Genomic DNA, 24,027 nt, shown 5'->3' with positions numbered 1-24,027 from the left:
CACTCCATGTATTACATGGGTCAGTCTGTGCAGGTTCATAGCTGTATTGCATCCCGGGATGAACCCACATTGTACCTCATGTACCAATCCATCAAATACGGCCTGCAGTCCGCCTGGCAGAACTTTACATAGTATTTTGGTATCTCATAGAGACTACTAGCCGCAGATTCCTATACGTAGAATTATCCCCAAGCGAGAGACTGGATCCGGAAACTTTTTTGCCACAGCATCCCTGCGCGCCGGGGGAGGGTGCGACATCACGCGACTGCGCCCAGGCATCGTCCGCATACGTGACTTCAGCGAGGTCACATAAGACCCGCCCCGGCGCGCCTATGTCAGTTTTTTCCTTTTCCGCGTACAACGCGGATCCGGGCTTGCTACGGCCCAGTTTAGGGTCCCTTTTCCTTCTATTTCTTTTTGGTGGAACAGTGAGCGAATGCCTTCGGGCTTCAAAACTTGCACGTCTTGTCGGCGTCTTATGTCGGCGACGAACCCTCACCTCATTTCTATGTGGTGTTTGGGGGAGGATCACAGCACCACTGACTGTGCAGCGCGCCAACAGTTGAAGCGGAAGTCCCGGCGGGAGCGCTGGATAAAACTTCTCTCGGCGCGTCTCTCCAGGTCGACGTCCTCCCCTCGGTCTGCTTCGGCGGATGGCTTCAGATACGGCCATGGTCGTCGTCCTCGCCCTTCTCCGATGTCACGTGAGCGTCGCTCCCCGGTGGGTAAGTGTCAGTTTGTCCCCGGGGGCTGGTTTCCGGCTTGCCAGGGGCATGGACTCTGCGCGGGTGATGCGGCCCCGCGTGTCATCATATCCACCGTATCCCGGTATTGGGGCGTCGAGAGTCCAAATGGAGATATACGCGGCGGCTTTGAAGGCCTCGCTGGCGTCTCCTCCTCCTTCCCCTCCTGGGGCTTTGGCGGACCCCTCGCCTTGCGCTGGGACCTTTGTGGCGCCGCCGGCAACTCCGGCCCCGGCGCCGACTGGCAGGATCCAGGCTTGGAGGATGTGATGCTGTTGGGGTGCGGCTCCTCTGGGGCACCTCCCTTCAGGCCACGGCGTCCATGCCTCGCCGCAAACTCCTGTGGGAGTCCCTGTGGTGTTGCGGGAGGTCGCCGGGGCTCGGGTCGTATCCCCGAGCCCCTCTCAGTCCTTTGGCAAGGTGATTCGGTCTAAGGCCGAGGTGACGCCTACTGTAGCTGCAACGGGGAGTGGTCGGACAAATATTTGCCCAAATATAATGTCGACTTCATTCGCCCAAGGGGGAAAACAGCTATCAATATGTGGTCCATCCTGCTATAAGGGTTGTGTTAGCGAGTGGAAGGTAAACTCTTGCTCTGTGGGTATCTATCCAGCATGCCATCTAGGACCCAATTAACACCCCCAGCCCAGAAAATGGGACCATCCATACAATTGGTAAGGAGATCTTGAATCCTGTAGAAGATGTACTTGTCGTCTACATTTTGGGCATAAACATTAAGGATGCTCACTCGCTGCCCATCCAGTGTGCTCTGCATTAGGGTATATTGCCCCTCCACGTCTGCCTCCAGGTAGGAATGGACGCACAAGAGGAGATCCTGACTGTAACCCCTCTGGCATATGTTGAGTAGGGTGCACAGTACAACTATCCCCTCCATTTCTTGGCCACTCTGTCAGCCTTAGTATTGTTAAGATGGGTTTCCTGAAGTCATATCATGTTAATGTTGTTGTGTTTCAAATAAGATAGGACTCCATAAGGCTTGGTGTATCTACCTAATCCCTTAACGTTCTAGCTGAGCATCCTATATGAGTTACGGCTACAGTCAGTCATAGCTTTCTTTAATAGTGTACATTGGGGAGAGGCAGTGTCCCACCATGCTGCAGCTATTAAGAAATGCCCTATAAAAACGTAAATGCCCACAACCCCCTCCCACCCAGGGTAACCATAACATACCAAAAAACTGCATCAACTATGTTTGCCCACGTGTTCTGACTGAACAATACACCAGTACAGCAACCCAGTATCTAGACCTGTAATGAACGATGAAGAGTAGAACACCTCCCATCCTAGATACCTTTCCCACAAACAGTGCAATGTCACCAAGTGTGCCCTACGCTCCCCTTCTCTCCCATCGTTTGGACAAAGCAAGGAAAGAGGACAGGAACTGGGGTCACCAGCTCCCGTCTCACCCAGTTGCCACCTGGCACTTGAGGAAGCACAGTGTCTCGCCCAGCCACTAGATTGTGGTCAGGCCATCTGCATGTGTTGGTTGTTTCCTGTCTCAGCAGTTGTCAAGGTGGATGCCTGAGTCTCCGTCTCCTCCATAATTCAAAAAGTACTCATCTGTCTTTATTGATATTGCTTACTAGTGTATCTGAACCCCGTCTGATATGAATGTAATTCTCTCTAACTATCCTATCTATAATGTTAAACCAGCTACTTAAGAGTTTTGTTTGTTTGGGATTTTATGTTTCACTGGATGTTTGTTCTTTCACTAACCTTTTTACATCTTTCGTCCCAAACAATATTAAAAAAACCTTCTTGTTCTTATTTGGGGTGGTATATGATGCCAGCTCTCTCATTAGTCAAAATCCCACCATACAAGTAAAAACCATAAGTGGCACATTCTTCTCTGTTCAAGCAGCCAAACTATGGAACTCATTACCCCCAAACGTAAGATCAATTAATAAATATCTTCTCTTCAGAAGACTCGTCATAAGTTGGCTCTTTTCTACATAACCACTATACTCAAGCACAAATGTGCAGTATAAACCTGTGTATATAAGCATTTAATTTGAACACCTAGATATTTCTTTGTATAAATATGGATATTAATTTCGTTTTAAATATAGATATTCTTTAGATCTGCTTAACGAATGTACATATTACTTGTGGTTAAATATAGATAATTATTCTAAAGGTCAGTGGATAGTTTTCATAGTAGTTACTTGATTACATACTTATGGTTCTAAATGTATTTATCGTTCACAAGATGTAAATATTATCATAACTATTTTATATACAATTGCTTCACTATTGAAATATTAAATAAAAAATACACAAATTAGCTTAAAGTACGGCAACACTTAAAAGTTGAGTTTGTTAAATACAACTAAAATCTTGATATATTACCTTCCTTATACATCTATACCCTCTATGTACTTGTATATCTATATGTTTATTACTTTACTCCCACTGTAAACAAAAACAGAGTCTCTCTAATGCACTACCCTATGCTTCACCCCCTACCTTTCTCAGTATATCCTCTAACTCCACACTGACTCACTCCAAACCTCATTCAACTACTATATTCTCCAAAATAACCCTTTCTAGACTCTTCCCTCCTCTGTCCCTCCTTGGTTCACCCCAAACCTCACTTTAGTACTGTAATCTCCTGCACAAAACCCATCTAAATTCTTCCCTCATATATCCCTCCTTAGACTCATCTCAAAACTAATTTTACGATTATAATCTCGCTAATCCATTTCTAGAGACTCTGCCCTCCTTCATCTCTCCTTTACTCATCCCAAACTTTCTCTTACTACTATTATCTCCCAATAAGCACTTTCTAGACTCGTCCCTCTTCTATCCCTCCATTATCCTTTTCAATCCAATTAACAGACTCACATGTGCCCCGCTCAAATTAACTCCTATTTCCCTATACCAATTCCTACTAACCCTTTTTGAGTTCCGAAGTAGCGTGCTACTCGACAAAAAGCAATTCAATGCCTCTTTTAGGGTAGTAAGGGCTATATAATTACAATTTGTTCCGGAAGAGAAGAGGGTGAGGATCGTTCATTATAGGGCCATAATATGTGCAGACTGTCGGATGATTGTCACCCCTTGCCTCCATGGTAAATATCCATGTACTCCCGTTCTTGTATTTGGCCTTGATAATTATCAATCAACTGTTTCTATAAATCATTATTGCCACTCCTCTTACCTCAGCATTTGTTATTGACAGCCTTACCTTAGCCATCCAGTGAGACCTTAGTTAATGCGTTTTCATTTTGTTCTCCCAGGTGGTTCTCCTGCCAAAAGACCACCTGGGCCTTTGTGTCGTTTAGTTGTTGCACACACATTTCATTTTTGGGGGGTATTTAATCTATTCTTTTCCTTTGCCTATTCCGCTCTATTCTTTCTTGCGTGCCCCATTTTCGCCTTTTTCCCCTACTTCCCATTCACCTCCTCATTTTACCTCTTCTTTTCCCACCTACCCTCTGCCCCTTCCCCAACCTATTCACTTCCTGCTAGCCCCTGCACTCCCCCGGATCTTTTTTTTTTCCTTTTCCTTCATGGATGGAAGTATGGCCTCTTATGATGTGCTACAAATATTTTTCAAGTTTTGAATAACCTTCCCTCCTTTCTGATATTCTAAAACATCTTAAATGAAGACGCTTGGATCTGTTCTCCAGGTCTTCTTTCTTTCAAGTTTTTTGATCTCTCATTGGCTGATTAATTGCCGTTTTAGGCATCTTTCTTCTACTTTCAATACTTTTTCTTAAGCACATTGAATTATTTGAGTAAGATCTTTCATTTTTTAAAGTTTATCTAAGTTCTCCAACTGATCATTATGCTCCAGACTTCTTCATGTCTTATTTTGTAAGTGCTTCTAATACTGTACTGATTCCAATATTTGATCTAGTTTGTAATTTATCCCAAGCTCCATTTGTAAATTAAATTTCACTTCCCTGCATGAGGTTATTTGACTTCACTTTTTCTTCCTCATCAGATTGAGCAACATCTTCTATTGAGGATTGAAGGTCAGATTAGGTTAAGCATAAGTCTGAATCTATCGCTGGGCAAGACATTTGGAAGGAGTGTTCAAGATTAGTTTTACAGAACCACAAACCTTCTACTTTTTGTGTTTGCTAATTCCTGCCTCGCACCAATTTCCATTCCCCCTTACCTCCTTGGACAAGCTATGACATTGTTCAATCTGGAAACTATTTAATAGCAGCAGATGTGAGAAGTTGGCCTGGTATACGATGTTCACTATTCTAGTGAGCACCTTGCACCCGTCCAAACAACCCTTATGGTGATCGTTGTAAAGTCAACCTTATAGACCAGCTATCCTAGGGGTAGCATGGACAAAGCAGTCTTAGGCTAAACTCAAGAGGGCATGTGAAGTAAGCTGTTTTACCATATGTAACCCCTTTAAAACTAAATGAAAGGACACCACACAGGATATATATAAAATATATATGTTATTTATTACTAGACAAACCCTCTGAACTCTTTATGAGGTCAGAGGCACAAGCACAATACAAGATATTTAATCAGAACACAATAAGTTGCACAAAATACAGTAGGGGCACACTAAAATAATGGTATAAGGACCACTACACGAAAAGTGAATAGGCCTAGGGCCTAGGGAATCGCTGGGGCTACGCTGATCTACCAAGAGTTAGGAAGGAGACCCACGGGAGGCGTGTGCAGTGTCTAATCACACACGCATGTTACCATAGAGAATGAATGGGAACGTAAAAGTTACAAACTAGTTCTTTTAGGGTACTTCTGACTGGACTCCGTGAAAGTTACTTGAAACCTAGACAGTTGGATAGTTGATACCCACCGGAGCACCGAAGTACTCGCGTTACCTCACCCACAGGAAGCGGGTGCATAGGTGTCAAAGTGTGTCAGGTTTTGTCGTCGAATCCTATGGAGCCTGGAGAAAAGATGCTGCAGGCGGCCAGGAGAGAAGTGTCTCGGTGGTTCCAAGGGTGGATCGAAGATGAAGAGGACCTGAATGCAGAGGGGACACAGTCTGGGTCACTAGCCAGTGACCAGGAAGGAACCAGGCGATGTCGCGAAGCAATCAGGTGCTGATAGGAAGCTTGTCTCTGCAGCCACGTGGACCAGGAGGCATCGACGACGACCAGGAGTCAGGCACGGACTGTCCCATAAAGGCTCTCGCTGTCGGCGGTGTCGGCTTCAGGATTGGAGTCAACAAGCCTTGGCAAAGGCAACCCACGCAGGAAACGAAGTTGGCTTCTTACTCAGACCAGCAAGGTCTGAGGGGCTGCTTCTTTTGAGGGAAGTAAGGGCCAGTCTGGAGCAACCAGACCAGCGGTGTAAATTCAAAGGATCGTCGCCAAGATGGCCACAAGCCAACGGGCAAGTGACCCGGCAGACGCGTCGAGCAGGAAAATGCAAAAGGGCCCCGCGCAGAACTCGTGGAGTGTGCAGGGCTGATCTTTGGTGCAGATGCTGCTCGGGGCTGGGGCTTCTCAATCCCCAATGCACAGCTTCGAGGAGGCCTCGGGGGCTGCACAGTTAGCAGGTCGCAGACTTTTCAATATGGCTGGTCCCATGTCTCTTGTCTGCTCCACAGGTCTCAGCTTTGCTGGGACTGTGGATCGGGCTGTTGGATGTCTGGAAGTCCGGTTCTTGTCAGGCTCTGTGCTCGGGCTCCGGCAGGAGGCCGCGACAAAGCAAGCCGTTGATCACTGGATGGTGCCTGCTTGTGCTGGGTGGTCACTCCTTGACCACAAGGGAGATTCTTCAGTCGTCTTCTTTCAAGTAGATCGTCCAAGGTCCAGTGTTTCGTTTCAGAGTTTCAGTCCGGATTAATCTAAAGTCTTGGGACTTAGCTCCTACCTATATACCAAATCTAGGGGCTGGATTACCTGCAAGGTTCCTCCTATGGGTGGGACCAGGGAAGGGGGTGGTTACACCCCTTTCCCTTTGTCCAGTTTCACGCCTGAGCTTGGGCTGGAGTGCCCCAGCACCGGTTTGAACTGGACTATGCATGGGACACCTTGTGTGCCCCAGGCAGTGTCTCATTTCTTTAAGCCCTCCCTGCCCCAATACACAAAAGCCTGTCTGGGGTGGTGCTAGCACCTCCCAAGGCAGGAAACCTATTGTCCAAGCCTTTCTCGCTGGAAGGACTCCCAGCAGCAGGAGGTCAGACTTGTGTCTGTGGCAGCAGCATCCATTTTGTGATGCTGATTCTCTGGTTAACTTTAACCGGGAATAGTAGGAATAAATTGTCTTCTCCCTCTAGAAGGGTGGAATGCTACCCCCGTCGCCAGGACTGGCGAGGGGATAGTATTCCAAATTGTATGACACCCTACTCGACATGTTTTGATAAAGCCAAACCAGAGTTAGCATTTAACCGCGGGGTTCATAATGCACTTAAGAGTATATGGTATGGCAATATCCTAGAACAGCTATAAGGACATGGTTCCGAAAGCTGCAGACAGGCTTAGCTCATGCTAGAGCACCATCTCACATAAAACCAAGCACTCTGCCTCCGGGATTGTTAAGGCATGCCATAGGAGTGACTTATAGGTGTGTATGTGTCTAGATATAAGGTTAGATATAGGTATACTATACCTAAAGCAAAGGGTGATTACACCACCTTGCCCCAGCTGAGTGATTTTAAAGAGAGAGCAGATAGCCTGGGGTCCTGATTAGCAGGATCCCAGGCCAACTAAGTCGAAAACCAGCTAAACACTAGGCAAAAAATCTGGGGTAACCATAGTCCGGTATCCACCTTCCTACACAGCAGATCTGTCATTGTATAATGTTGCAGAAATCTCCTTTCAGAATTGAGTATTTTAGGTTTCTTAAGATCAGTGGAAATTTATGCTTTCAAGTGTTTCTTTCCGATCTTAATGTTCCGGCAAGGTCAACATAAGTTAGAACTTGTCTCCCTGTTTATCTGATTACTAGCTTCCATCCCTGAAATTTAGGGTTAAGCTTGGTTTGCAAACCAACAATTTAATATATTGTCCTCCATTGGAGCCTGGTTTATCTATCTGGACTCCTGCTGCAGAATTTATGATTACAACTTTTTCTTTATCAGGGGTGTCCTTCTCTAGAATCTAGTCTTCTTGCAGCACCTGTGCAGCTAAAGAAGAGCATGATGTTGCTACGGACTATGGAATGGATGTCGCCTGCACTGATGTACAGTGTTTTGGGTTAGTGTTATTCCTCCAAGATTGGTTGCTTGATTCACTCTTGACACACTTTCATTTTCTTTTGAGATTAATGATTTAGAAAATAAGGGCTTCTCGTTACTTTTTTCTTTTTCTGCGTTTCAGTTGACGGTATCTATAGTCATTGTGTTCGATTATCTGTCTCCGTTTCTAAATGGGATGATAACTCTTTACCTATTTTCTGATTTCAGAAGTAGATGACAACCTCTTCCTGCCCCTTTCATTGCTTTAGGCCCTTTATTTACTGGTTTGCTTCCCTACAATCCTCCTAATCCATATTTCAAGATTCCATCTTCTCACTTGCCATCCATATCTTCTGTACAGTCCCACTCTGTTTGCTACCTTTGCCTTTCCATATGGACTTTTCCTGTTTAGCAATTAATGTAGCTCCACTAGGTTTCCGTCCCCAAATCAGGCGGGAACCGGATATTGTCATTAACATGTCCGTGTTATGATTATTTGCTAATTGCAGAAGAAACATTGTTTCATTCTTTTTAGGACTGGTTTGAGAGTTGTCTACTGCTGACTGGTCTTCCGAGCCATTCGCCACTGCTCACTGCTCTGGGACCGCTCTCCCCCAATCCTCTTCTTCCACATTCAACTTCTTGGTTTGAAGGTTGTGGGCAGCACTTGGTTCCTCTCTCCCATCTGCCGCTTTTGCGAATTCTGTGGCTGAATCCCCTCTACCTTTTTCTCAGTAGTTGTGGGACGGGCAGCAGAAGTGCTACATTTGCAGTTGCCTACTGCTAACACGAAGGCAAACTTATTTACTCAGATCTTTCAGACAGGCCTTTCCTCTTTTGAGCTACTATTGCAATTCAACAAGAGCATCTTGGACACCCTCATGGCCACCTGGTCTGAGCCCTGTGCGGTCTCTCTGGTCCGTCAGTCTGTGGCTGGGCAACATAGACTAGCCCCAGGGGTCCCTACTTATTTATTTACTTTTTGTAACAAGGCATTCTATGCCGAAAAGTCTGGTGGTACATGCCTCACCAAGTAAAGTCACTACTAATGCTGCTGTATTGAAGCCTTCAGCTACTTTAGCCGTAAGGTACTTGAATGCAGTGTGCCTTCTGGGCAGGCATATCCATGCTTTATGGAATATCGCCACTGAGATGTTACCGCCTGTCCCTGAAGACGTTGGAACTATGCTGGCTCAAGCGATACATGATGGTCCGTATGCAGCAAACATGCCTTTCACACTGATTTGGACATCATAGACTGTTTAGGCTGAGCTATTTGCATCAGAGTAGTGCCTAGAAGGCATGCCTTGATGAGATCAACTGGGTTTTCAGGATATATCCAAGTATATTTGATGGATATGCCCGTAGAGGGCTATACCGGCTATTAAAGGCCCTCTCCAGAGTTAAAGGCCCCGAGCTGAAGGCGAGGGCCTTTAACATGGGAGAGGGACTTTAATAGCCGGTATAGCCCAGCTACGAAGGGCTATAAGGCTATTAGAACATTCTGCCACTAGAGGGCAGAATGTTCTAACAAAAAAGAACAAAGCCTTATGGGAGCGTGAGGGGATTGGAATCCCCTCAGGCTCCCTGAAGCCTAGCGAGAGCTGTGAACAAAGAATCATTGGAATGTTGGAGCTCCAGGCTTATACCAGCCATTATAAGCCTGGAGCACTCTATTGTTTTCAATGGAGCTCCCAACATTTCAATGTTCTAATATAGCCTTATAGCCCGCCGTAGAGGGCTATACCGGCTATTAAAGGCCCTCTCCAGCGTTAAAGGCCCGAGCCGAAGGCGAGGGCCTTTAACAAGGGAGAGGGACTTTAATAGCGGTATAGCCCATCTACGAAAGGCTATAAGGCTATTAGAACATTCTGTCACCAGAGGGCAGAATGTTCTAACAAAAAAACAAAGCCTTTTGGAAGCGTGAGGGGATTGGAATCCCCTCACGCTCCCTGAAGCCTTTGTTCACAGACAGCTGTGAAAAAAGAAACATTGGAATGTTGGAGCTCCAGGCTTATACCAGCCATTATAAGCCTGGAGCACTCCATTGTTTTCAATGGAGCTCCCAACATTCCAATGTTCTAATTTATTTTATTTTTTTACAGGACACGTAGATTTCTGAAGCTTTCAGTCCTTTCGACAAATAAATATTTTGTAAAATGCCACACCCTTGAGTTAAGTGGAGTGAGTTAACACTAGACTATATCCAAGAAATAACATAGAATTGTAGTGTCAACTAATGAGTTTAGACTGTGGCAAGGCATTTTGTAGCCAGACCTAATTTTCCCACTATGTTACAAAAAACTTCATGTAACTGCATCATTGATTCAATCCTCGTGCTGAAACAGTAAATGCTTTGTGAAAAGGTTACTTTGTAGCAGAAAGATATTTTGTAGAGTGTACTTGGTTAAATGCCTTCCTGTCTTGCTCTAAATTTTTGATTGCAGTGTCCTCTCATAAATGTTTTGCCCATGATTATTCCAAACATAAACTGTAGTTTGGATTAGAAGGATTCTTTGAGTGTCTAAAGTATAGCGTTGAGAAAGCGGAAATCTTAAAAGGAGCAACAGGTCAAGAACTAGAAAGTTTTGCTATCGCCTAAGCGATAAGTGTGCCAATGTTCACTTTCAGTTAGGAATTTAACAGGGGAACCCTACTCACTGGGAGCCTGGGTAAAGTATTTCTATAAAAACAATGGCTCCTGTGGAAAATGACTCCAATAATATGGTAATATTACTGCACAATGGCAATGTGGGTGATTTAAAAACGGACGAAAGGCAAGTAAGTGGTGTATACACTGAAAGAATATATTTGAATACCAGCCAAATTAAATACTGATTTTACACACATAAACAATATACACATATATATACACTTATACAAATTGAAAACAGTGAATGTGTGTCCCAAGTGAATATTTTTGAACAAAAAACAACTTATGTACAAAATTTCATACAAAGAAAAGGGAGTGACATAGGGTTTCTATTGTGAATTCGTTTTTTGGAAAGAAAAGAAAAGAGGCGACCTATTGGTTAGTTTCAAGATTAATATTTAAGTTGACCAGTAATGCCAACTTAAAAAACGGTCTGCTTCTTTACAAGTTGTCGACGACGTTTGGACCTTGTATGGATAGAAGGTCTCTTCAGGACTGACTGTATACGGGGCACCTGCGCAATGCTGGTAAATATGTAAAAAACAGTGACACCGTGATGAAGGTGAATGAAAGCAACTTACAGAGATCCCAGCCGGGACCCCTGTTGTGACCGCACTGCCGATCAGTAAGCCCTGCCATCGTGCAGACGCCACCATTACTCACGGGATTGTCCGGAGTTTAGAAGTCGCACCAAGAGCCAGCATCGTCTGAGCCCCACAGACCTCGGCCACCTTGTGGCATTGAATATTGATTCATGTATAGCACCATTAAGTGCGCAGAGGTTTTTTGAACCGTGGACAAAGTTTCATAAATTGGTAACAGAGTACTACGAGTACACCAAATTGAGTCACAACAGGGGTCCCGGCTGGGATCTCTGTAAGTTGCTTTCATTCACCTTTATCACGGTGTCACTGTTTTTTACATATTTACCAGCATTGCGCAGGTGCCCCATATACAGTCAGTCCTGAAGAGACCTTCTATCCATACAAGGTCCAAACGTCGTCGACAACTTGTAAAGAAGCAGACCGTTTTTTAAGTTGGCATTACTGGTCAACTCAAATATTAATCTTGAAACTAACCAATAGGTCGCCTCTTTTCTTTTCTTTCCAAAAAACGAATTCACAATAGAAACCCTATGTCACTCCCTTTTCTTTGTATGAAATTTTGTACATAAGTTTTGTTTTTTGTTCAAAAATATTCACTTGGGACACAAATTCACTGTTTTCAATTTGTATAAGTGTATATATATGTGTATATTGTTTATATGTGTAAAATCAGTATTTAATTTGGTTGGTATTCAAATATATTCTTTCAGTGTATACACCACTTACTTGCCTTTCGTCTGTTTTTAAATCACCCACATTGCCATTGTGCAGTAATATTACCATATTATTGGAGTAATTTTCCACAGGAGCCATTGTTTTTGTAGAAAAAAAAATGTTCACTTTCAAGTACATGAAGTGTAACCAGTAATTATCAAAGTAAATGTATTGTAGACCTGCAAAATGTTCAAGGTCTGTAGGCATGTTGGATATGTTTTATCAAAGATTTGTGTTGCGCTAGGTCTTTGTATTTTTTCTTGATGTATTATTTGGAAATCGAACTTCCATAAAATACACTTTATTAAACCAAATTATACATCTTTTGTTGTTGTCTCCTTCGTAGGATGAGGGACAGAAACGATTCGGAGCCAATTCCTGTAATGTGTGTGGGATGCTTTATACAGCTTCAAATCCTGAGGATGAAACTCAACATATATTCTTCCACAACCGGTTTGTCAGTGCTGTGAAATTTGTGGTAAGAGTTTCCAGTGGGTTGGCATTAGCATAAGGTGTGGAACCTTTTTAGGTCGAGCTCTCGACCTATTGTGGCCAAGTAGCTCCTCAAGGGGCGTAGAGCGGTGCACGCGCGGCGATTCAGGAACGTGAATGCGCACGTACAGGCATACACACATCTCTTGCTCCACTTTCACACTCACGAAGCACACACACACACGCACACACGCACGCACGGACGGACGGACACACACACACACACACAGTGCAGACACACACACGTGCCAAGCCCCACTTGCCAAGCCCCACTTACCTCATCAGTGGCTTCAGCCGCCACTCCTGACGCCACCGGTCCTCTGGCCATCCACTCCATGGGCGCAGGCTTCTCCCAAAGACGGAAGTCCCGCCCCACGACAGCCGTGAGCGTGCACATCCCGAAACCGGAAGTTCGGGAGTGTGCACGCTCACAGCTTACTGTACAAGAAGCCACTGGGTTATTTTTGGCATATTTAATTTTAAAGGATAGCCTAGATTAGCATGGGCAATCATTTGTGTAGTAAGTGGCTAAGTGGCGCCTTGCGGTGCAAACAGCTCCAGCTACAACTTCAGCGTGCTCAAGTAATTGTTTGGTCAAAAGTGGATGCGAGGTAAGTTCCAGACACTTGCCTATCCGTGTCAAGCGGTTTAAATCGGTAAGAACAGCGCAAAGACCCCATGGATCCCACACACAGGCAGATCTTCTGAAGTAGTAATAGCTGTGAGCGTGCACATCCCGAAACCGGAAGTTCGGGAGTGTGCACGCTCACGGCTTGTTGTTCTGTTGCACATATTCACTTTCATGGCAGCCTTAAAACATTCCTGATGAATTAAAACTTACTGCGTGCTCTCCCTGAGAAGGAAATTCTTTTAAAAACTTTCTTCGGCTGTGGTTGACAAGAAGGTGACGTTCATTTTTTTTTTTTTAAGCAAATAGCCCTGCGTTTCTTTAATCTGCCGGTATTGGTTGACATTGTGATGTTTGGTGAAGTCCTGGCAGCTAGCATTTTCATATGTCTGTAGCACAGTGTGAAAAAGAAGAATGTTGACAAATATTGTCAAAATAATGATTCAATACACATTTAATTTTGCTACTGTCTGTGAACATGCATTGAAATATATTTCTGTTGTAAACTCGACTCGCAACTGGGAGTGTGTGTTAAATGAAGGAGCACACCGTACACTTTGGGACTGAACTGTTTTCTTGTCTTGATGGGGCTACAGCAGTTGCCTGCAGTGAGCAACAATTAAGTCAATGCTTTGTTAGCTGAGAATTGGAGTTAAAATTCAGCCTTACCGTTCGACACAGAGATTTTAGGATGCATTCTGGTCAAATGTGTCCGTTTCATGTTTCAACGCTGCCTCTACAGGCTAGCATCACCTATTCCTTACACTGATTATTTAACTAGAAAGACGATGAGGTCATCGTTGACAGTAACAAATCCCTTCAGTATCTTTTAATGTACCTGCTATTGTTTAATAAAATCTCATTCCACTGGTTTGCCGTCTCATTAGTGCATAGCACACTACAGATTCCCCGTATTCCCATTTAAACAGAGACCTGCTTCCACAAAGAGGACGAGGAAGGTAATGTTAAAATGACATGGGGTGGTTGCGAATCCAAGTACTTTAACTGTTGTCATGCCAGATGATGTGGCTATAAATATAACAATATTCTCTGCGCAGCGCTATGTTTTTAGGTCTCGTCTATTATATTCCGCAAGGAATAAATAGACGAGAGTATTGTGGGCAAACCAAGCTCTGAAACCATCACAGACTTTGGACAGTTCGTGTGGAGCACTCGTGCGGAAAGCGCGTCCACATCAAAGCCATCAGCCTCCCTCCCACAGGCATCTGTTGGTTCCCCAGCGTTGGCGCAGTGCGTGCTCGGCCTCACTTCTCCTCCCCCCTAATTACATCCCTTACATCCCTAATTTCACTTTCACGGACGCGAGGCCTTGAGCTTCACTTCAAAGGCATCCTCCCTTTGTGGTCTGTCCGACCACTTTACTGTGTCCTTCGTTGTCTCTCTTTCTCTCTGACTCTACTGATATCCCTCACCCAATCTGTGCCCCCTCATCTCAGCGTCTCCTTCGCCCTCCCCCCACTCACCCTCTCTTCCCACCCTCACCCTATCTCTAATTTTACTTTTAACTTCTCTCTGACCCCTCGTCTCCTCTTCCCGTGCCCCTCGTGCATGTCTGCCTCGCTGCCCCTCTTCAGGCGCTCATGTCTCCCTCGACTCCTCCTTTCTACCATCCTCCCTCTTTCCCGTCATCTTTTCTCACATGCATCTCTCCTATCACCCCCTCCCCCTCATCTTCCCAGATGTGTCCCCCCCCTCCCATGTCTCTTTCTGTTGTCCTCTGTCTCACTCAGCCCTTCTCTCATCCTTCCTGTTTTGCGCGCCCTCCATTTCGTTATGCCCCTCTTTCCCTTATGCCACCTCTCATCTCCGTTATGCCTGCACGTGAGGATACTGAAAGCATCAACATGCGCCCTCGGCCTCTTTCCAGCTCGGATTCATGCACAGCGGGGATGGGTGCAATGCCAGCGTCTCCGGTACTGGCAAACGCTGCAGGCAGCATTCCAGTCCATCGTTTTTCGCCCACTATGTCACTCGACAGACACCAGCACGTGCACAGCAGCTTTGGAGCTGCCCCGTCCAGCCCCAGCGGGCAGGCCAGGGCTTCTCTGGATGGGAGACAAGCCACTGCTGACCGTTCCAGCCCATGTCTGCCCGGCCAGGGGGTGGAGTCCTAGTTCTGTGGCAAGAGGGCAGGTGCCTAATTGGTTTCCGGTGCTGAGAGATAAGCAAAATGGCAGTTTATGAATACAGTATGCATTGAAAATTACTAATACCTGCCTCCCCAGACTATATTTTAGCTATGGGGATTTGGAATAAAGAGCACTTGCTACCCAACATATGCACTCATGTCAAATAGAACCTCTGGTAAAAAGTACACCATCATGAAGTTACCTATTGTATTTTTTGGTCGGGAGGGGGAACATGCCTTTATGCATTGGGGTGTAGAGGAATGACTTGGCAAACTGGATGACTAGCTTATTGCAAGAGACTGAGTGGTTCAAGGTTTACATCACTCTACCGCCCTCACTCTACCGCCCTCACGCTACCGCCCTCACTCTACCACTCTACAGCCCTCACTCTACCACCCTCACTCTACCACTCTACCGCCTTCACTCTACCACCCTCACGCACTCATTCTACCACTCTACCGCCCTCACTCTACCACTCTACTGCCCTCACGCTACCGCCCTCACTCTACTGCCCTCACTCTACTGCCCTCACTCTACCGCCCTCACTCTACCGCCCTCACTCTACCGCCCTCACTCTACCACTCTACTGCCCTCACTCTACCGCCCTCTCTACCACTCTACCGCCCTCACTCTACCGCCCTCACTCTACCACTCTACCGCACTCTCTACCACACTCACTCTAACACTCTACCGCCCTCATTCCCTCACTCTACAACTCTACCGTCCTCATGCCCTCACTCTACCGCCCTCACTCTACAACTCTACCGTCCTCACGCCCTCACTCTACCTCCCTGACTCTACCACTCTACCACCCTCACTCTACCACTGTACCGCCCTCACTCTTATCCATCGCCCTCACTCTTATCCATCGCCCTCACTCTTATCCATCGCCCTCACTCTTATCCATCGCCCTCACTCTTATCCATCGCCCTCACTCTTATCCATCGCCCTCACTCTTATCCATCGCCCTCACTCTTATCCATCGCCCTCACTCTATCTATCGCCCTTACTCTAGCTCTCTTCCACCCCACCTCCTTCTTTATATCCATGTTCTCTTCACCTGTGTTGATCTGCTGCTCTCTTCCACCCCGCCTCCTTCTTTAACGCTGTTCTTTTCTCCTGTGCTGATCTCCTGTTCCCTTCCACCACCTGCTTCTCTAACTCCCTGTTCTCTTCTGCTGATCCGCTGTTCGCATCCTCCCGCCTCCTTCTCTAACTCCCTGTTCTCTTCTCCTGTGCTGATATGCTGCTCTATTCCACACCGCATCCTTCTTTAACTCTGTTCTTTTCTCCTGTGCTGATCTGCTGCTCTCTTCCACCCGCCTCCTTCTTTAACTCCCTGTTCTCTTCTCCTGTGCTGATCTGCTGCTCTCTTCCACCCGCCTCCTTCTTTAACTCTGTTCTTTTCTCCTGTGCTGATCTGCTGCTCTCTTCCACCCGCCTCCTTCTTTACCTCCCTGTTCTCTTCTCCTGTGCTGATCTGCTGCTCTCTTCCACCCCACCTCCTTCTTTAACTCCCTGTTCTCTTCTCTTCTCCTGTGCTGATCTGCTGCTCTCTTCCACCACACCTCCTTCTTTACATCCCTGTTCTCTTCTCTTCTCCTGTGCTGATCTGTTACTCTCTTCCACCCGCCTCCTACTTTAACTCCCTGTTCTGTTCCCCCGTGCAGATCTGCTGCTCTCTTCCACCCGCCTCCTTCTTTAACTCTGTTCTTTTCTCCTGTGCTGATCTGCTGCTCTCTTCCACCCGCCTCCTTCTTTACCTCCCTGTTCTCTTCTCCTGTGCTGATCCGCTGCTCTCTTCCACCCCACCTCCTTCTTTAACTCCCTGTTCTCTTCTCCGGTGCTGACCTGCTGTTCTCTTTCACCCCACCTCCTTCTCTAACTCCCTGTTCTCTTCTCCTGCACTGATTTGCTGTTCTTTTCCACCGCATCCTTCTATAACTACCGGTTCTCTTCTGTGCTGATCTGCTGCTCTCATCCACCCACCTCCTTCTTTAACTCCCTGTTCTCTTCTCCTGTGCTTATCTGCTGCTCTCTTCCACCCCACCTCCTTCTTTACATCCCCGTTCTCTTCTCTTCTCCTGTGCTGATCTGCTGCTCTCTTCCACCCCACCTCCTTCTTTACATCCCTGTTCTCTTCTCTTCTCCTGTGCTGATCTGTTACTCTCTTCCACCCACCTCCTACTTTAACTCCCTGTTCTGTTCCCCCGTGCTGATCTGCTGCTCTCTTCCTCCCGCCTCCTTCTTTACCTCCCTGTTCTCTTCTCCTGTGCTGATCTGCTGCTCTCTTCCACCCCACCTCCTTCTTTAACTCCCTGTTCTCTTCTCTTCTCCTGTGCTGATCTGCTGCTCTCTTCCTCCCCACCTCCTTCTTTAACTCCCTGTTCTCTTCTGCTTTGCTGATCTGTTCCTCTCTTCTACCCATCTCCTTCTCTAAATCCCTGTTCTCTTCTCTCAAGCTGATATGCTGCTCTCTTCCACCGTGCCTCCTTCTCTAACCCCCTGTTCTCTTTTCCTGTGCTTATCTGCTACTCTCTTCCACCCCACCTCCTTCTTTAACTCTGTTCTTTTCTCCAGTGCTGATCTGCTGCTCTCTTCCACCCCACCTCCTTCTTTAACTCCCTGTTTTCTTCTCATGTGCTAATCTGCTGCTCCCTTCCACCCGCCTCCTTCTTTAACTCCCTGTTCTCTTTTGCTGTGCTGATCTGCTGCTCTCTTCCACCCACCTCCTTCTTTACATCCCTGTTCTCTTCTCTACTCCTGTGCTGATCTGCTACTCTCTTCCACCCGCCTCCTACTTTAACTCCCTGTTCTGTTCCCCCGTGCTGATCTGCTGCTCTCTTCCACCCGCCTCCTTCTTTAACTCTGTTCTTTTCTCCTGTGCTGATCTGCTACTCTCTTCCACCCGCCTCCTTTACCTCCCTGTTCTCTTCTCCTGCACTGATTTGCTGTTCTTTTCCACCGCCTCCTTCTATAACTACCGGTTCTCTTCTGTGCTGATCTGCTGCTCTCATCCACCCACCTCCTTCTTTAACTCCCTGTTCTCTTCTCCTGTGCTGATCTGCGGTTCTCTTTCACCCAACCTCCTTATCTAACTCCCTGTTCTATTCTCTTCTCCTGTGCTGAACTGCTGCTCTCTTCCTCCCCACCTCCTTCTTTAACTCCCTGTTCTCTTCTGCTTTGCTGATCTGTTCCTCTCTTCTACCCATCTCCTTCTCTAACTCCCTGTTCTCTTCTCTTCTCTCATGCTGATATGCTGCTCTCTTCCACCGTGCCTCCTTCTCTAACCCCCTGTTCTCTTTTACTGTGCTGATCTGCTACTCTCTTCCACCCCACCTCCTTCTTTAACTCTGTTTAATTCTCCTGTGCTGATCTGCTGCTCTCTTCCACCCCACCTCCTTCTTTAACTCCCTGTTTTCTTCTCCTGTGCTGATCTGCTGCTCTCTTCCACCCGCCTCCTTCTTTAACTCCCTGTTCTCTTTTGCTGTGCTGATCTGCTGCTCTCTTCCACCCACCTCCTTCTCTAATTCCCTGTTCTCTTCTATTCTCCCGTACTGATCTGCTGTTCTCTTCCACCGCCTCCCTCTCTAGCTCCCTGTTCTCTTCTCCTGTGCCGATCTGCTGTTCTCTTCCACCCGCCTCCTTCTTTAACTCCCTGTTCTCTTTTGCTGTGATGATCTGCTGCTCTCTTCCACCCACCTCCTTCTCTAATTCCCTGTTCTCTTCTATTCTCCCATACTGATCTGCTGCTCTCTTACATCGCCTCCCTCTCTAGCTCCCTGTTCTCTTCTCTTCTCCTGTGCCGATGTGCTGTTCTCTTCCACCCGCCTCCTTCTTTAACTCTCTGTTCTCTTCTGCTGTGCTGATCTGCTGCTCTCTTCCACATACATCCTTCTGTAACCGCACACACACATACATACAACTACGCACACACAAACACACATCACCCCACACATCACCCCACACATCACCCCACGCATCACCCCACGCATCACCCCACGCATCACCCCACGCATCACCCCACGCATCACCCCACGCACAACCCCACGCACAACCCCACGCACAACCCCACGCACAACCCCACGCACAACCCCACGCACAACCCCACGCACAACCCCACGCACAACCACACTCTATCGCCCTCACTCTATCTAGCTAACGCCCTCACTCTATCTAGCTAACGCCCTCACGCTATCTAGCTAACGCCCTCACGCTATCTAGCTAACGCCCTCACGCTATCTAGCTAACGCCCTCACGCTATCTAGCTAACGCCCTCACGCTATCTAGCTAACGCCCTCACGCTATCTAGCTAACGCCCTCACGCTATCTAGCTAACGCCCTCACGCTATCTAGCTAACGCCCTCACGCTATCTAGCTAATGCCCTCACGCTATCTAGCTAATGCCCTCACGCTATCTAGCTAACGCCCTCACGCTATCTAGCTAACGCCCTCACGCTATCTAGCTAACGCCCTCACGCTATCTAGCTAACGCCCTCACGCTATCTAGCTAACGCCCTCACGCTATCTAGCTAACGCCCTCACGCTATCTAGCTATCGCCCTCACGCTATCTATCTATCGCCCTCACTCTATCTTTCGCCCTCACGCTATCTATCTATCTTTCGCCCTCACGCTATCTATCTATCTTTCGCCCTCACGCTATCTATCTATCTTTCGCCCTCACGCTATCTATCTATCTTTCGCCCTCACTCTATCTATCTGTCTTTCGCCCTCACTCTATCTATCTATCTATCGCCCTCCCTCTATCTATCTTTCGCCCTCACTCTATCTATCTATCTATCTTTCGCCCTCACTCTATCTATCTATCTATCGCCCTCCCTCTATCTATCTTTCGCCCTCACTCTATCTATCTATCTATCTATCTATCTATCTATCTATCTTTCGCCCTCACTCTATCTATCTATCTATCGCCCTCACTCTATCTATCTATCTATCGCCCTCACTCTATCTATCTATCTATCGCCCTCACTCTATCTATCTATCTATCGCCCTCACTCTATCTATCTATCTATCGCCCTCACTCTATCTATCTATCGCCCTCACTCTATCTATCTATCGCCCTCACTCTATCTATCTATCGCCCTCCCTCTAGCTATCTATCGCCCTCACTCTATCTATCGTCCTCCCTCTCGCTATCTTTCGCCCTCACTCTATCTATCTTTCTCCCATCTATCGCCCTCACTCTATCTATCGCAGCACCACAGCATCATTCAGGGGTACCACAGCATCACTCAGGGGCACCACAACATCACTATGCGCTACCACAGCATCACTGAACGCCACAGCATCACTCGTCGCCACCACAACATCACTCAGCGCCACCACAGTATCAATCTGTGCAACCATTCAACAATAACTGGTTCAAATATTTTCTCTCAATGTTTCAAGCTTTATTACAAATGTCACAAAAAGATGTTAATATTTCACTTCTGTTCTTGGATTTTCATCACAATAAAATGCACTGAACATAATCTTCACAAAAGTTATTTACAAAAGTTTAAGCTATTGCCATTATAAATTACAATAACTTTTATTTAAGTATTAATTATTTAAAAAAATTAAAAGCCATTGTTATTTGTAATATCAATACATCTAAGTCACGTAAATACAAAACATGTTGCATTACAAATGCTATAGGTGTCACATTTGCAAAAGATAAAAGTATTGGCATTGTAATTGACAAAGCTATTAATTTCGCTATTTTCAAAACCAACACATAAATTAAAAAAAATTAATTTACAAGACCAATAGCTCAAACTTTCCTAATGCGAGACCTATTGCATTGCAAATGCTTGTTATGTTTTTGTCAACATACTTAAAGCATGTTCATCAGAAGTATTGATCAACAAAATAGTATGATATTTGAACAAAGAACTCGTTTGTTGGACTCAGACGGGGCTTTTCTGTGTGTGTTGGCGATATTGCCTGAAGTAAATGTTGATCTTGGAGCTTCGTGAGCGGTCACTGTGCCAAATAAATCTTTTTGAGACGCTATAGCTCTTTAAAATAAACGCATCACTCCAGACAAATTACTATTGAATTAGTTTGCAGACTTTACCTGGGATTTCATACTATCTTATTTAAAGGGTTTTAGTCCCTTCAAATCACTCTGCCTATCTGAACATTTCTTTGTTGAGGCCCAAAAAACATTTCAATTCTTTGTTGGCTGCACTGTCCCTTCAGTGAGCAATGTGTACATCTCTTTGCTTTGTCTGCAGTACAAGTTGTATGTGATATGGGTGTTCCAAATTGAAAACGTACAAACCAGCCTGCCAGCCAACTTGTTCAGACTCCGCTCTCCCTCTGCAGGTATCTGTTCTTTGGAATAAGCTACTACTTCACACATGACTGTTGAAGGGTCACCCTTGCTTCAAGCACGAAAATTGTGAAAACCTTCATATCTCCAGAACCTTAAAGCTCCTTGAGTTGTATTCTAAGATGTGTATGTCGCCTTCTGATGCAATAAGGCTGTTTAGACGAATGCCACTCTATACGTCCCCATTAACCCACACAGGATTATGTACGCCCAGTGAACCTTATAAGATTATTGTAAGTCACTAGGGAGTTCTGGGACCATGTACAAGGAAAGAGAGAGAACTTTATTACAAGGGAGTTTATGGTGCATGTTTCTTACTGCAAGTGTGTACGGACTTCTGAAAGTGCCTGCAATGAGAAAGTAAGGGGCAGATGTTTTTAGGCCATAACAGTCTCCCACTTACTAGAAAATAAATACGTGGAATACACCGACATTATTAGAAACCAAAGCTGCTCAAACTAAAGCAGCGCTAAATGTGGCATTTTTAACTTTAAATTTTCAATGAAGGGCTCATTATTGCTGAGGAATTGCTATACTTTTACCATGGAGATGAAGTTGCTGCTAACTTTCTGACTGCAGCCTCAGTTTAAGAAGCTCTAATCTCTGCTTTTCTAATTGACCGCATATTGTGATACTGGGAAGATTAATTATTTCTTCTTGCTTCAGCTCCCATATCAAACAAGACTAGGGGTACTTAGAGATGGGCCAAATAAAATGCTGTTTTGAAGCATTATATAAATAACTCTGCTTCAGCACATCATTAGTTTAAAACAGCGGATAAGCCGCAGAATTATAAATTTGTCGACTTTGTACGTTTCTGCGACTACAAAGAGCAGCTTTAATGTGTTTTTTTACTGCCTGTGTATCATTTGACACCTGGCAAAAAATTGCAACAACAAGTTGATCGAATTAATGCTTGAATTAATCTCAGCCCCTGGCAGTCACACATGTTGCATTCCAGTCAATGATTTTTTGCCCATCTGGCTCCTCTAGACTCTAAAAAGCTGTCTCTACAGGTGGCTGTCTAAAGAAAGAGATAAGCTGTACAGCAATGGGTAACTTTGTTGTCCAGGTCTAATGTTTTACATTCAACCCATTATTTGGTAAATATCAGTTTCAGAAAGGGAAATGTTTTAAGTGAGCTAATGACCTGCGATGAGGAAGGCAGCCTGATTATATACTCTTTGGAGCTTGACTGTTGCATTATGTAGGATGCTTTCATAGAGTCCTTCACAGTAGTCTTCCGGGAACAAGTGGCAGATATTAGGTTGGGTGTTATCTAGTCGTTAGAGAAATTTTAATGACACTGGCAAAACACGCTTAATTACCAAATTTTACAAAATTCCCCAAAAGACTTGACGTTTTACATTATGCTGTTGAGTGCAAGAGGCCTGTTAGTGCGGAAAAGATTTTGCTGAGAGACATTTGCTTAAACCAGTGTCCAGCCAGTATCTTGAGACATTTTTACCTGAAATGCGAGCTCAGGTAAAAAAATAAGTTGTGTTAGAGACTAACAAACTACATTTCAATTTAAAAGCATAATTTTGCAACATTTTTATATAATTTTGTGAAATTTCACAAGAAAAGAATTAGGGGATTTTGCCCTTTTTATGTCTTGCCTGAAACCCCACATATGCTTTCAGTTGCAAATATTTTGTTAGCTTTCAGGGGACTTAGAGCCTGCCCATAGCTTACCATTAGTAGGCTTCATCTTTACTCTCATTTCCCTTCTCCTTGTTTGCCCTGCCACCATGCCCCCCTCCCGCCCTGTCATTGTGTTGCTTCATCAGTACCTCCCACCCCCTGCCTAATGTATGTGATGTTGCTGGCCCTCTCCTGCCCTTCTCCCACTGTCTGTGGTGTTCTTAGGCCCTTCCGGCCCTCCTCTTGTTGTCCCTCATTTTACTTGTCCCATGCTGTCTACTTTCACCCCAACCGCCCAAACACCTGTTGACCTGCCTCCATCCACCATAACAATAAAAGCCAGCACGGCCCACAGTACAGCACTTTTTTCCCCTAACTTTAGATGTTTTTTAATATGTCAATACTCGGTGTTGCCCTGCCGTGTTGTTGCTTGTGCGCTACAACCATCACACCCCATCCTGTGTTGCTTGCCCTGTACCCCATCACAAAAGAAAACCGTTGACATACCCAAGTAATTCTTGCATGTGCAAGAGCTATTTGACTTTGTCATTGTTTTCTTTTAGCCATGTTGTACAGCAGCACTGCTGTGGTGCAGCATTGTTAAAATATAAAAGAAATATGCTATGAAGCGTCCAACGTTGACCGCGTAAAAATAGCATTTTTCTTTTTTAATTTCTGCCATGCTGCACAGCTGCCACACTATTGTTAAACATGGCTAAAAGCAAAAGCCATTAGATCTCACTATGCTTTATAATAGCATGCACTGGGCAAGAACAGGTTCTTGAACCTGTCTAAGCTATCGATTAGTCAGTTAGTGGTGTGTTCCTCCATGCTTACATGGCTCTCTATCCATGGCTCTTTAGTCCAAATAATAACCTTGACTTCTTTGGGAATTAAGGTTACACTTTAAGGTCTG

General features: G+C 45.5%; 1 protein-coding gene across 1 annotated transcript in view; it reads left to right on the top strand.

Moving 5' to 3' along the window:
* The window catches only part of ESCO1 (establishment of sister chromatid cohesion N-acetyltransferase 1), a 431,983-nt gene that overhangs the window by 276,503 nt on the left and 131,453 nt on the right, over positions 1-24,027 (top strand). The window contains exon 6 of the mRNA XM_086965629.1: positions 12,206-12,337. Coding sequence (XP_086821755.1) covers positions 12,206-12,337 — 132 coding nt within the window. The remainder of the gene's footprint in view (positions 1-12,205; positions 12,338-24,027) is intronic.

Source organism: Lissotriton vulgaris, chromosome 4_1 (assembly GCF_964263255.1).
Source record: "Lissotriton vulgaris chromosome 4_1, aLisVul1.2, whole genome shotgun sequence".
Lineage (NCBI taxonomy): Eukaryota > Metazoa > Chordata > Amphibia > Caudata > Salamandridae > Lissotriton > Lissotriton vulgaris.
The sequence above is the reverse complement of the archived record's forward strand: the minus strand, read 5'-3'. Positions and strand labels throughout refer to the sequence as shown.